Source organism: Cydia amplana, chromosome 7 (genome assembly GCF_948474715.1).
Source record: "Cydia amplana chromosome 7, ilCydAmpl1.1, whole genome shotgun sequence".
In the NCBI taxonomy this organism is placed as follows: Eukaryota; Metazoa; Arthropoda; class Insecta; order Lepidoptera; family Tortricidae; genus Cydia; species Cydia amplana.
This window is the reverse complement of record NC_086075.1, coordinates 7,566,505-7,580,321: the sequence shown is the minus strand read 5'-3', so window position 1 is coordinate 7,580,321 and position 13,817 is coordinate 7,566,505. Positions and strand designations below refer to the sequence as shown.

General features: G+C 35.8%; 3 protein-coding genes across 4 annotated transcripts in view; all 3 read right to left on the bottom strand.

The window, feature by feature from the left end:
- Positions 1 to 13,817, bottom strand: part of LOC134649610 (thioredoxin domain-containing protein) — a 270,242-nt gene that overhangs the window by 152,141 nt on the left and 104,284 nt on the right. The gene's annotated exons all lie outside the window — the stretch shown is intronic.
- Positions 762 to 10,043, bottom strand: LOC134649591 (odorant receptor 2a-like). Its single transcript, XM_063504410.1, has 5 exons — positions 9,053 to 10,043; positions 8,859 to 8,958; positions 8,348 to 8,452; positions 7,395 to 7,550; positions 762 to 845 (listed from the first exon to the last, which is right to left on the bottom strand). Exons 1-5 carry the CDS (start codon positions 9,838 to 9,840, stop codon positions 792 to 794), a joined length of 1,203 nt encoding a protein of 400 aa, XP_063360480.1. The 5' UTR covers positions 9,841 to 10,043; the 3' UTR covers positions 762 to 791.
- LOC134649592 (odorant receptor 2a-like) lies at positions 11,192 to 13,563 on the bottom strand. Of its 2 annotated transcripts, XM_063504411.1 has the most exons (5): positions 12,630 to 13,560; positions 12,448 to 12,547; positions 12,190 to 12,294; positions 11,375 to 11,530; positions 11,192 to 11,256 (listed from the first exon to the last, which is right to left on the bottom strand). In XM_063504411.1, exons 1-5 carry the CDS (start codon positions 13,415 to 13,417, stop codon positions 11,203 to 11,205), a joined length of 1,203 nt encoding a protein of 400 aa, XP_063360481.1. In that variant the 5' UTR covers positions 13,418 to 13,560; the 3' UTR covers positions 11,192 to 11,202. The 2 variants fall into 2 exon arrangements, with proteins under 2 accessions (XP_063360481.1, XP_063360482.1); XM_063504412.1 differs by lacking the exon at positions 12,190 to 12,294 and having other exon boundaries at positions 12,630 to 13,563.

Sequence of the window (13,817 nt, the reverse complement as noted above, 5' to 3'; positions counted from 1 at the left end):
CAGGTTACTTCGAAACAGATATTGAAGTCTATGTTTGTTAGGGGTTCGTATCTTGACTCGTACTCACTAATAATTATTTTGGAACGTACTAGGTTTCCGACGAAGAAAACATCGCGAGCAACTGGACTAAACTCACCCTGGTCTGGTTTTACAACAGGATTAGAAGAGCATAAGATAGTACCTGGCATATCGTTTTCTCTTGCGGACCACGAATGCAAAAAACCGGCCAAGTGCGAGTCGGATTCGCGTACGGAGGGTTCCACACCATCAACAAAAAATAGAGCAAAACAAGCAAAAAAAACAAGCAAAAAACGGTCATCCATCCAAGTACTGACCCCCGACGTTGCTTAACTTCGGTCAAAAATCACGTTTGTTGTATGGGAGCCCCACTTAAATCTTTATTCTGTTTTTAGTATTTGTTGTTATAGCGGCAACAGAAATACCTACATCATCTGTGAAAATTTCAACTGTCTAGCTATCACGGTTCGTGAGATACAGCCTGGTGACAGACGGACGGACGGACGGACGGACGGACAGAGCGGAGTCTTAGTAATAGGGTCCCGTTTTTACCCTTTGGGTACGGAACCCTAAAAATAAATACGAACTTAGGGCGATAAATATTGTAAATATTGCTCGCAAAATAAAGCTTAGTGTTGAAAAAGTATTCCGTAACTACATAATTATGTATACCAACTATAAAGTATTACTGAAATACTATACTATACAGATTAAAGCAACTGTGCATCTTTACTACAACTACTTAAGTGCTGAATGTCTGGATCTTTGAATCACTAAGCCCAAGCTGCATTCATCAGATTAAAAATGGAATACGCTTCTCGGCACATCTGAAAAAAAAAAGAACGAATATATAATACCACGTACCAGTAAAGTTTACAGAATTGCATCAAAATTGTTAACCTATACATAAATAATAATAGTGTTTAGTTTTTAGGTTTATAAAATGCATATATATATATATATATATATATATATATATATATGTTAGTCTGTAAGGTATTTGTAATAAGGGCCTAAATAAATAAATAATTTTACATTTAAAAGCAGTGCCCCAGAAATGGGAATTATGATTACTTCCGAATACAAAAACTAAGCTGGGAATTGAATGTTTAAAGAATCCACTCACTTTGAGTGGTTTCATTTTGGTAGAAGTTTTCTGAATGAAACTCGAAAGGCGTCTGCTGCTTATGTATACAATACAATACATATATATATATAGTTATTCTTTTAAACAAATGCTGGCGGAAGTCAGACGGCCATGGCTGCCGGAAACGCGGAAATTGGCAGGCGAGTGCTTGCGACAAACTGACGGAAGGGGTCGCGGATACCTCCCGCTCGGGTCATTGAATAATAAATAAAATATGCCAGTAAATTTTTAGTCTACGTCTTTCACGCTTCAAACACGATTTTATATTATTAAATACATAAGGGAGAAGCAAAGTGGGTACGCGTCATAAAATAGTAGACAGATTTATAGGAAAGTTTATTTAACGTTTGTATTCTAGAAAGGTACCGTACAAGCGGGTTCCTAAATTGCCATTTCCTAACATTTCAACTCTTTGAAATTTGAACACTGTAAGTAGTTCGAGAATTTGAAGTTCGAGCGCAAAGTACACAAATCACCAAACTACTGCTATATAGCAGGGACTTTGTAACTTCCGGCTGGGTTTTTAAAGTGGGACCAAGCTAACTTTACATGGTAAATATTTTATGTTGCAAGTTGCAAGAGCTGAAATCCTCAGTAGATTCTTATGAAGAACGGTGCAATGAGTTGATGGAATTCAAAGAAAGGGCAGAAAAAAAAGATAATAGCCTTAGAAAGGAAGAATGTTTACTTAGAAAAATGCAACCTTGCGCTAGAGGAGAGAGTGGAGAAGATTGAGCAGAAAGAAAAAGAAAGAAATATTGAGATAGCGATGGTAGAAAGTATGGAAAACGAAGAACTAGAGGGAGTAGTTGGGGCTATCGCCGAAAAACTTAGTCTCGAAACGGACGATATAGAGGAGATTAAGAGGGTAGGAGCCCCAGATAAGAGGGTAGGCACAGCAGCAACCGATAAGCCCCGGCGCCCCCGGCCTATTATAATTACGTTGCGCACTAAGGCAGCCAGGGATAGGTGGTTAAAGCAACGCAAAACGCGTTTGACTAATGATGCAGTCTATGGGAATAATAATGAACAAAGGATTTACATTAACGCAGATATGACTCATCATCAACGTAGGCTTTTTTTGACTGCCAAAAAGCGGCTTAAGCCCGAGTATAACTTCGTGTGGTATCAAAACTCTAGTATCCTTGTGAAGAAGAATGAGAAAGAAAAGAAGATTTATAATATAAAACGCGAAGAGGATATCGATTCCCTGCTTAAAAACGAAAATAATAGCGCAACCGACGCAGAGTAAACAACATAAATACCACGCTTATTAAGCGCGCGTACACACTGCTCGCTATCTAATCATTCTAATAAATAGAATCGTTACGTATTATGAACCAAACATTCGAGTTCCTAGATAGAGATATAGAATATACTAGATATGATGATGTAAATTTATGGAGTAAATATATTATATACAAGCAGAATCAATTGGATATAGTACATCTAAATATTAGATCTATAAGAAAACAGTTTAACGAGCTTACTGCCTTGCTGAAATTATGCAATGAAAAGCTGGATGTAATAGTATTATCGGAAGTCAATATTAAAAGTGAAGAACTCTCTTTCTATTCAATACCAGGATATCACCTACATGCAAACACAAGGGAAAAACGACGGGGAGGAGGACTGATCGTATATGTTAAGGACCACTTAAATTTTCACGCCGAAATAAAAGAAACCTCAGCTTCCGAAATAATACATGGAGAGTTGAAGGCTACAAAAAAAAATACGCTGCATATTATATCAATCTACAGACCACCGAATACCAATAAATTGAAATTCGTGGACGAGATTAATCTCTTGCTGAAAAATATTTCAACGCTCGACGATATAGTTTTAATTGGTGACATGAACTTGGACTTATTAAATAACCGGATCAATACGACAACTTCGAAATACAAAACCATGTTGAGTGAACACGGCCTACAATGTGCAATACCTACTAGCGAGATAACGCGCGAGGCGATCGTCGACGGACACCTGCAGTCGTCGTGCATCGACCATGTGTGGGTGCGCAGGCGCAGCGCAGCGCGCGCCGACGCACACATGCTCACGTGCAAACTGTCCGATCATCATATGGTAGGGATGCGACTAGACATCGGCGTAGACAATTATGATACGAATGCACCGGCAATAAGGTATGCGCTATGTAATAAACTGGTTAAGGAAAATCTGGATCTTATTGACTGGTCTGAATTATTAACAATTAATTGTCCGCTTATCCTTTACGAAAAACTTTGTTATTTGTTTGGCAGTATCTATGATAAATCGCTAATTGAAATAAAACGAAATTCCAAGAGAGAATCCCAACCGTGGGTTAGCAAACAAATAGAAAATATGATTCATACAAGAGATGAATTGTTTCGAGATTGGAAATGTTCTCCTAGAAATATGAATAAAAGATTAGAGTACACTCGGTATCGAAATAAACTTAATAAAATCATAAATGCTGCCAAAAATCAATACAGACAGGCTGAAATAAAAAAATGTGAGGGCGATTTTAGAAAGATATGGTCTAAAATTAATAACTGGCTAGGGCGAAACAAGAGTAATGTGGATGAAACAGTAATGACGTATTTGGGCAAGACTGATGACGTAACAAATATATGTAGTAATTTCACAAGAACATTCACACAGGAAATTTCAAGTATAAAACATGTTTGTAATCAAAAGTTTCTGGATCGAGATTCATATGTAAAAAAAAGCATTGTTTCTTTTAGGTTTAGGAAGGTAAATGCCTTTACAGTCGAAAAAATTGTTGAAAAACTTAACTGTGAAAAATCACCCGGCATAGACAAAATTAGGGTGCAGGACATTAAATACGTAAAGAAAGATTTAAGTATATTATTGGCTAACTTTATTAACATGTGCATGTCTAGCGGAATGTATCCTGATCTATTGAAAAAATCGCTAATTAGGCCCATATTTAAACAGGGATCTCACCTGGACTATTCAAATTATAGACCCATTGCCATCCTGTCAGTTATAAATAAGATTGTGGAAAAAATTATTATGGAGCAGGTGGGCTCTTTCTTGGAACATAACGGTATATTATCAGACGCGCAACACGGCTTCCGGAAGGGCCGTAGTACCGCTACGGCCTTGACCCACTTTACTAATTATGTCAACAATAGTCTCGGGGGTGGACAGCAGGTTTTGGCACTATTTATTGACTTCCGGAAGGCATTCGACACCCTGGACCATGATCAGCTGTTGTTGGCGATGGACGAATGTGGCATCAGAGGGCCTACTAACAAGTGGTTCCGGGAGTACCTAACGAACCGAACATTACGAACGGTCATCAACGGAACGACTGGAGCCGAGGCAAAAGTCAATCTCGGGGTACCAACTGGCTCGGTATATGGGCCAATTGGATATATTATGCATGTGAACAGTGTGTCGAATGTAGTCCGTAACTGCAAGGTGTATTTGTACGCTGATGATATGTGCCTATTGTTCTCCGGGAAAGATATGGCGGACATAGTATGCAATGTACAGGAGGATTTCGAGAACATTAATAAATGGGCTCATGACAATGGGATAATTTTAAACATAAGTAAAACAAAATGTATGCATATTTATTCGCCGCACAATAGGAAGGCAAAAAATGTCAGTTCGAATGAAATTAAAATAATTGGTCACACATATGAATGCCTACATAACAATAAGAGTAACTGTACTTGTAATAAACTGGAGGTAGTGGAGAACTTTAAATATTTAGGCTTAGTGATAGATACACATTTTAATTGGAAATTGCACATAAATCAAGTAAGTAATAGACTTCGTTCAGTCTTAGGCCAGTTCTATCATTTGAACAGAATATTAAATAAGCGCACCCTGTACATGGTTTACTATGCCCTTGCCGACTCATTGCTGAGCTACGGATTAAGTTGTTATGGACTCACTTTTAAAACCTACTTGGATCAAATTAAACAATTGCAGATAAGACTGATAAAATACTTAGTTAGCAAAAACATAAAAAATGAATGTAGAACTAATTATGAAAAATTGTTCTTGGTTTGTAAAATCCTTCCGATTACATGTAAAGTAGAATATCTAAATGCCATAGAATGTTACTATACCCAAGATTTTAAAATTGAGAGATCTGTTAACCATTATAATACTAGGTCATCTAAAAAGAGGAAATTATGTCAAATCACGGCTAAAAATTATTACGGTAAACGAACTAAAGAATATGTACCACCCAAGATTTGTAATAAATATCCTCTCTTACTGGAGAAAAATAAATTAAAAATAGGTAGTCTTAAGGCAAAGCTTAAAGAAATATTGTTAAATAATTATTCTAAAAACCACTGTTAGTATAGGTATATGTACACTACATAGCATTATTATTACTTTTAGTGCAGTTAAATCGAGGTGAACTGTTAACTAGTTATACTTGTTTGTATTTCTGTACACTTCTATTTGAGCTTGTTTTAGATTTAGGTACTTACTAACTTTTAATTTAAGATAAAAGATAAGAGCGCACCGCCAACAAACTGTTCTACAGTTTGGCGAAATTTTTGTTACTGTTTATGTATGTGTTTTTATATAACCATAAATTAAAAAAAAAAAAAAAAAAAATGTATTTGTAATTACAAAGTGTGGAAAATTAATATGAAAATAGGACGATTATAGTAACACTTTGTTCTGTTCAAGTCGGTGCAAAGTTAGCTTAGCCTGACTCTAGTAAACTTGCGTATTTAAGTAATTTACACGCTACCAAATATTAGTACCTAATAACGCCAACCTAGATAGGGGAAGTCCGGGTAAAGCGAACACCCCAGGCAAAGCGAATTCGGGCTCCCAATCCTAAACTATTCGACTTTGTCGCACCACGCGCCTATATGATGTTTAGGATCCTTCGCTCTATGAGCGGCAAGCGTCACAGGGAGCGGTCGCTGTGAGCATCGTCGGTGACGAGTCAAAATGTGTTTTTAGTGCAAAATATTCGATTTTGAAAGGTAAGTACATTGTATGTTATTTTGTCACAGTAATTATCTCGAATTTTAATTCAAGATGCTTTTATTGCTTATTAAAGTATCTTCCTTTTATAACGCATTTCTTTTAAAACAATCAAACGGTAATTTTTTTTAAATTCTTATTTTCTTTAACTGACTGAACAGGCAAAGTGGATCGGGCAAAGCGGATAGCGTGTTCACTTTGAATTTATTAGGTAATTTTTATTTATGATAATATTTTGTTACAGATGGTATATAAATATCAAAAAAAGATCGATAATGGCTCCTGGCTAACAGACGTCATGGAAATGGCTATCAGAACGTGGATTCGCTGTGTTAAAATGTCTTCAGAAATGCCGTGAAGACTTATGCTTATGAAATCAGTGAAAATATACCAAAAGTTACTTGTGACAGCTTTTTCTAATTAATATTATTGATATGATCTTATGTTGATTAATTTTCACTTAGTTATTAAGTTCATTAAGATTTTATGAGTAATATTTGCTTTGCTCGGGGGGCTGTTTCACTTTGCCCGGCACCCTGGGCAAAGCGAATAAAATATCTTTTTTTACGTTTTGTTCAAAATTGCAGCAACTATTAAACATTGGAGGCTAGTGTTGTTTTAAATTAAAAGATTATTAAATAAAGACTTATTATTGATACTTTTTTCATTTCTTCCTCGTTCAATTTTTCTGTTATGTAAAGTCAAAGGTAAAGGTGTTCACTATGCCCGGACTTCCCCTAGTTAAGTACTAAAGTACTGTCTCTTTAATGGTGTGTTTTAATCTTAGACTGCGTTTACTGACGCACTACAATTTTAACTTAATATATGACGAGGTCTAGGTAAATATTAAGATGCCTTATTTTTCTACCGGATATCGTTAGAGCTAGAACCAGAATAAGTAAGTTTCACTGACCAACATAATCATTTTTAGTTTGCTGTGATTTCTTATTCAATACCTAAACCATAGAGAAAAAAATACATAGAGTGCTCACTCCATACATCAGTTCAGACTATTAATTTAGCATCGAGTAGCGGAACTATCAGTACTGGTACTTGACAATAGATGTAGCACCGACCGGAAAGTCTTATCTCAACAGCATAAGACTTTCCGGTCGGTGGCTACATCTATTGTCAAGTAGCAGTACTGATAGTTCCGCTACTCGATGCTAGATGCTAATAGTCTTTTCGGTACTAAAACTGATGTATGGAGTGAGCACTTTATGTATTTTTTTCTCTATGCCTAAACTCAGAGACGTACCCCAGCGAAAGTGTCAAGACAGATGGCACAAAAAACCGTGCTGATAACGACTGGCTTGATGGCTCGCGTCAGCATAAACAGGATGGTGCGCAGCGTACGCTTGTCACAGTGTTTCTCCCAGCCGCAGGAATATATTGCTTGACGAAACTTTTCACCCTGCAACGCACACATATGAAAGGTTAATAAGGTAAACTATTAATTATTTGAAAATAGAGGTACCTACAATGTAAAACTAAAACTAGAACAAACTAAGTTTGAAAAGTATTACGCAACCCCGCGGTGTCAGGGAGATGGCCCGGCAATTGTACTTTTTGTTGTAAGTTTTTGAATTTTTTTCGTAAAATGTATATTTTAATTTAGGCCATTACTTTCATTTTCTGTTTTATGATAGAGAACGAGGGTTAATTAGGCTATCAATATATCAAAAGGCTATCAAAAATATTCATAAACCCTGTAACTTAGTGTTCCTCGATTGTCTTCCTATATTCCCAATTTGTATGAAAATAACTGCGTTAATATTAATTACATGAATTTTGGACAACAAATTCCTATTATTTGGTTCACGTTTTAGGAATATAATTTTTATACACGAATTCAATATATATCTTTCATATTATTTTCTGGCATTAGATTAATAGTCACGAAAAAGTAGAATGGTGGCCACGGAACCCGGCGGAACTTGACATATTTCGGCCAAAACTCTTGATCTTGGTATAACGTACGTCTCGGCTTCACTTCTAGATCGACAATTGATATGGAAATTTCATAATTAAAGTAACAATGTCTGAATCAATGAAAGCAATGTTTGTGTTGCAGATTCAATTGACTCTATGATTTTAATTGCTGTTCGACGTTCATTGTGCGAAGTTGCACTGGGAATACTACACCTGAGAGTAAGCCTTGTTGTTATGGCGTATAAAGACGTGATATGATATGAGTACCTATACACCTACCTTTTCCATTAAAAGATCGCTGTAATAGCACGGTATGAAAAAGTGTAAAATTACACCAGTAAAGAAGCCGATGAATTCAAAGTTTATTTCCCCATTCCGTAAAGACTGAAACAAATAAATGCCAAATAAATGCGTTTTTTAGAACATTAGCCCATTAAAATAAGATATTTATTTGATATATGATATTTATATTGTGTATTACGAAGTTACACATAGTTTTATATCGTACAGTCTTTCTGCATCTATGACTTTAACTTTTCTTCAACTGCTCAAATGTTAACTGGAAGAAATACCTACCATTATAAAGGGATAATCTCGATATCGTGATATACAATATGTATGTTATGTGTGTGTAAAATCTTTGGTAAGATAAAGTGATTTAATATTATCTCGTACCCAAATATACAAAACATTACTTTGTTTTACAAAACGAGATTTTACACGCGTTAACACGTGTTTACTTGATTTCAGTTAAAAAGAATTATATTTAATGCACTGCTTTTTTGCATACCTCTGTAATTTGAAACGCAGTGAGTGGAAGCAGAAATGTTGTAGTTTTCATAATAAATTCGTACAATACTGTAAAGTTCGTTTTAATTACTTCAATGAATCTGCAAAGTAAAAATAATGTATAGCTTAGACATATATAACAGTAATAGGAACGAACTGTGTTCATAATAAGTAGTTAAAATACGGAAAACTTACTTGTAAACATCCTGCAGTTTCAATATGATTTCTTTTAGATCTTTACGAACAGTTTCATCGGAATGCTCAGTGTCAGAGAACATCTTTGATATACGAAGACTTAGGATATCGAGTTGCCCACATAGGTGAAGCATAAATATCGGGACTATCGGATCAAACCCCACATACATGGAGGTTGCATAAACATCAAAGAATAGGTCCATAACGAATAGCATAATAAAGATAATATGAACGTTCTTATTATCTTCTAAGATCCAAGGGTACGTAAGTTCGAACATTGCCACATATTGGAATTCGCCTGCCATGTATGATTTTCCCATGAGTATCAACGCTTTCAAAGGGAAAATAGCGCTCGTCGAACAAGCAGAAATGAACCAATACTGACATACTTTGACTCCTCGCTTAGAATAGTTAAGCACGATACGTTGTTCCTCCTCACAGAACTCCTTGGCCAATTCGTAATCACCGTCCACTATGCGAATAAGTTCCCTAATGGTATCCTGGTATCGTAACAAAATTGAATATTTGTAGGTGATCGTGAAAGCAACTATGGCCATTGTAGCATTTTTGCTAGCATCAGCAAATAGACCACATTGTATATCGTGGAAAAGAATAGAATACAATAATAATATAAAACAGGAGAAGGATACAAGCAAAATTGCAATAAATTGAGTGCGCCAGAGCTTGTCTCGGGCTATATAAGGATGTGAGCGATTAAGACGCATTGCTGTTGTAGCAATCCAAAAAATCTTATCGAAATTCATGTCTTCATCTAGAATTTTGGACATTTTATCAGTAGGTGTAAACTACTACTTGAGAAAACTTGAAGACGATAGTCCGATGTTCGTTTGTGACAAATGGTGAAGAGTTTACCTGAGAACAGGACGCGTGCGGGTGACATTAATTGATCAGCTTGTAAGTTGTAGACACGGAAATCGTTACATTTCGATTACCGTTTCAAAAAAAAGTCGTGACTATCGTTACCGTTCCAAAAAAAAACTATGACATAATTGCTGTGACCCTACGTTTCGGGCACTGGATGTGTTTTAACTAAAAAGTTACATAAGTAACATACTGTCACTATAGGTTCCCCACACAGTGTATGTATGTATGTACTTATATGTTATTTTACTTATTTTCGTTACTTATAGGTACTTGTGATTTTCCAGTCAAATATCTTGAACAACATCATACAAAATTGTTAGGTGCTGTCATACAAAAATGTTAATTAGGTTACCTCGTAATTGTTTACAATATTTTTTTTGCATTATTTAACAAATGTTATTATTTGGTTTTGCGATATGTAGTAAAATTTTCCCATCCTGTATTCTGAAATCTGAATCGTACCTACTAAGATTTTCGTAACGATGTTCCTTCAAGTAGTCACGTTTTGACGGCGACGCGACGCATAGCTGTGATTTTTTCATCGTACTCTTGACGTTAATTATCACCTTGTAAGTTGCAATGTAAGCGTTGTAACAGAAACATGGTTTGCCACAAAACCAAGCGGCTGCTGTTTAGTTGCTCTTTCATTTTCGTAGGCGTTCGATGAGAACATGTACCTACTCGTAATACATGTTAATTAAGTGCCTTGTAATAAATAATATGTGCGTAGTTTACTCGAGACATACGGCGCGGCGTACAGTAATCATTATTCATAGGGTTTGCACGACGGATCCGAAATGTATGGGAATATCCGCGGATCCGGATCCAGATCCGGATAATTCCATACATTTCGGATCCGGATTGCAAACCCTAATTATTCATTACTAATGGTTAAACTCCGTGTTTTACCGATATATGTACTCTACTCTCATTTAATAAACATCTTTGTTTTAGTGTGAGAGGAACGAAGGTATAAATCGTCAGGTGATAAGCAAAAGTCACTAATTACTATAAAATATTTAAACAAAAATCAACCTTCTTTTCGTACTAATAAGGTACACGATGGCTATGAACTTGTGGAGGTACTTACTTAGTGACTTTTGCTTGACACCTGACGAAATACTTTATGATGGCGCTGGCAAACCAAAACTGCTAAAGAATTCATGGATTTTTAAGAGATGTTTTGTGTAAGTATTATGTTATAAAGTGCCTTATTCATCCAGTAGAAATGGCTAAAAATATGTTTTTCCGTTAAAACTTCACTCTCAAGCCCAAGCTGCGTTCATCAGATTGAATATAGAGTACGCTTCTCGGCACATCTAAAAAATAAAAATTAAATAGATATTAAAACCGACTATGACATATTTTAAATTAAGGCTATTGATATTGCTGATTAACATTCAAGACACACTACTGATTATCTTATCGAAGATTTACCTGGGCAAAGGTGTCGAGACAGATGGCGCAGAAGACGGTGCTAATGACGATCGGCTTAAGGGCGCGTGTCAGCATGAACAGGACGGTGCGCATCATGCGCTTGTCCGAGTGCTTCTCCCAGCCGCAAGAATATATCGCCAGACGGAAGTTTTCGCCCTGCACGACAAACGGTATTACTGAATCGCGATTAGAAAGGGATTGAGATAGCTGTCAATCCATATTGATTTTGACGTAAGTGTATGGAAATCTGTTATTTCTAATCCCTTTCTGATCGCGGCATGATAATATGAAAAGTTTAACAGCGGCGGTGGCACGGTCGCATTTTTATAGCTTGTCGCCATGCCTGTCACGTTCTAACAAGTATGTAAGTGCGAAAGTGACGGGCATAGTGACAAGCGATAAAAATGGAACCATGCTGCGAAGCTAGTGACACTTTATATTAACCGTGCGCGTAAAAGACTATCACTGCATTCAATACTATCGTATCGGAGGCGTATGGTCTCTATACCGCTCGCGATTAAATTTGTTATGATACTTAAGCAAGCCACAACTCTGTGTGAGTTCCTGTAATTGGTTCTGTAATGCTATTTAAGAAGTGTTATGTAAGAATAAATAATAAATTATGAACACAGAACTATGAAAACAGTTATATGAAAAAAATTATATGAGTGTTTTATGTTTTACTATTAATAAATGATAACCATATTATATAAATAAGTTGTATTTTTGCTTACTGGTAAGCCTCGTTTTTAAATCGTAAAGGAAAGAAAATGAAACAATAAGTTATTAAAATTAAAATAAGAATACACATATACCGTCTCCATTAAGAGATCGCTATAATAACAAGGTATGTAGAAGTGTAATATCACGCCAGTAAAGAATCCTATGAATTCTAGATTAATTTCTCCGTTTCGAAGAGACTGAAACAAAATAAATATTTACTGAGTTAGAGCACGTATCTATCTTATTTTTGTGTAAAGATATCTCTTATAAATAGGTAAGTACTTTAAAAAGTTACAAAAGAACCTTGTAATTATTAGGTTATCATGCTCTCTTTTTTTGCTCTTTTTTACCTCGGTAATTTGAAATGCAGTCAGAGGAAGTAGAAAAGTTGTCGTTTTCATTATAAATTCGTACAACACTGTGAAGTTGGTTTTAATAATTTCAATGAATCTGAAAGAAATAAATACTTTTTTTACTATATTTCACCTAAACGTTAACCACTAAAGGTAGAGAATAAAAAACCGTTGCATACTTGTAAATATCTTGAAGATGTAAAATAATTCTTCTTAAGTTTTCTCGAATAGTTTCAGTGGAGTCCTCTGTATTTGAGAACAATTTCGATATACGCAGGTTAAGGATATCTAACTGCCCGCACAAATGAAGCATAAATATCGGGACAATCGGATCAAATCCTACATACATTGAAGTCGCATACAAATCAAAGAAGAGTGTTAAACCGAATAACATTATGAAAACGACATGTACATTTTTATAATCGTTCAGAATCCAAGGGTATGTCATTTCGAACAGCGGCACCAGTTGGAATTCACCCGCTAAATAAGACTTTGCCATAAGCACAAATGCTTTGACCGGGAAAATGGCGCTCGTCGAACAAGCTGATATGAACCAGTACTGGGTAACTTTTACCCCTCTCTTAGAGTACTTATAAACGATGCGTTGCTCTTCTTCACAGAACCCCTTGGCCAGTTCGTAGTCCTCATCCACAATGCGAATAAGGTCGGTAATAGACTCCTGATATCGCAAAATAATCAAGTACTTGTACGTGATCGTGAAAGCAACTATTGCCATTATTGCACTTTTGCAAGCATCAGCATATGCACCACACGGTATGTCGTGAAAAAATGTTGAATACAACAAGAACGAACAACAGCAAGCGGATAAAATTAATATAGCAGTAAATTGGGTGCGCCACTTCTTATCCCGCGGGATGTAAGGATGGGACCGATTCAGACGCATTGCTGTTGTGGCAATCCAAAAGATATTATCAAATTTCATGTTCTTATAAAGTATTTTCGACATTTTTATGAATGCGTGTAGACCGCTAGTTGAAGAAAGGTAAAGATAGTGCCGAGTTCTTTAGTAACAAATGCTGAAAATATTGGGTGAGAAATTGCGCGTGCGGATGACGTTAAATGGCTGGCTTGTGACAGAGATAGGGAGCCCCATGTTTGTCGTAAAGACAACAGTTGTCTTTTGCTACCAAAGTCACGTTAATAAAATGAGTTAAGTTTAAACTTTAACGAATGTAAACTTCAATATAATTAATTATAGAAAACAATGCATTTTATTGTATTCTTAAAATCGTTAATTGAAATTTTTATAAGTTGATGCTAATAATATTAAGATGACGCTATTTTGTAATGTTTCACTTCAGTTTTAGTATAGGTACATTTCAGTATCACTCAAAAATGTTTTATTA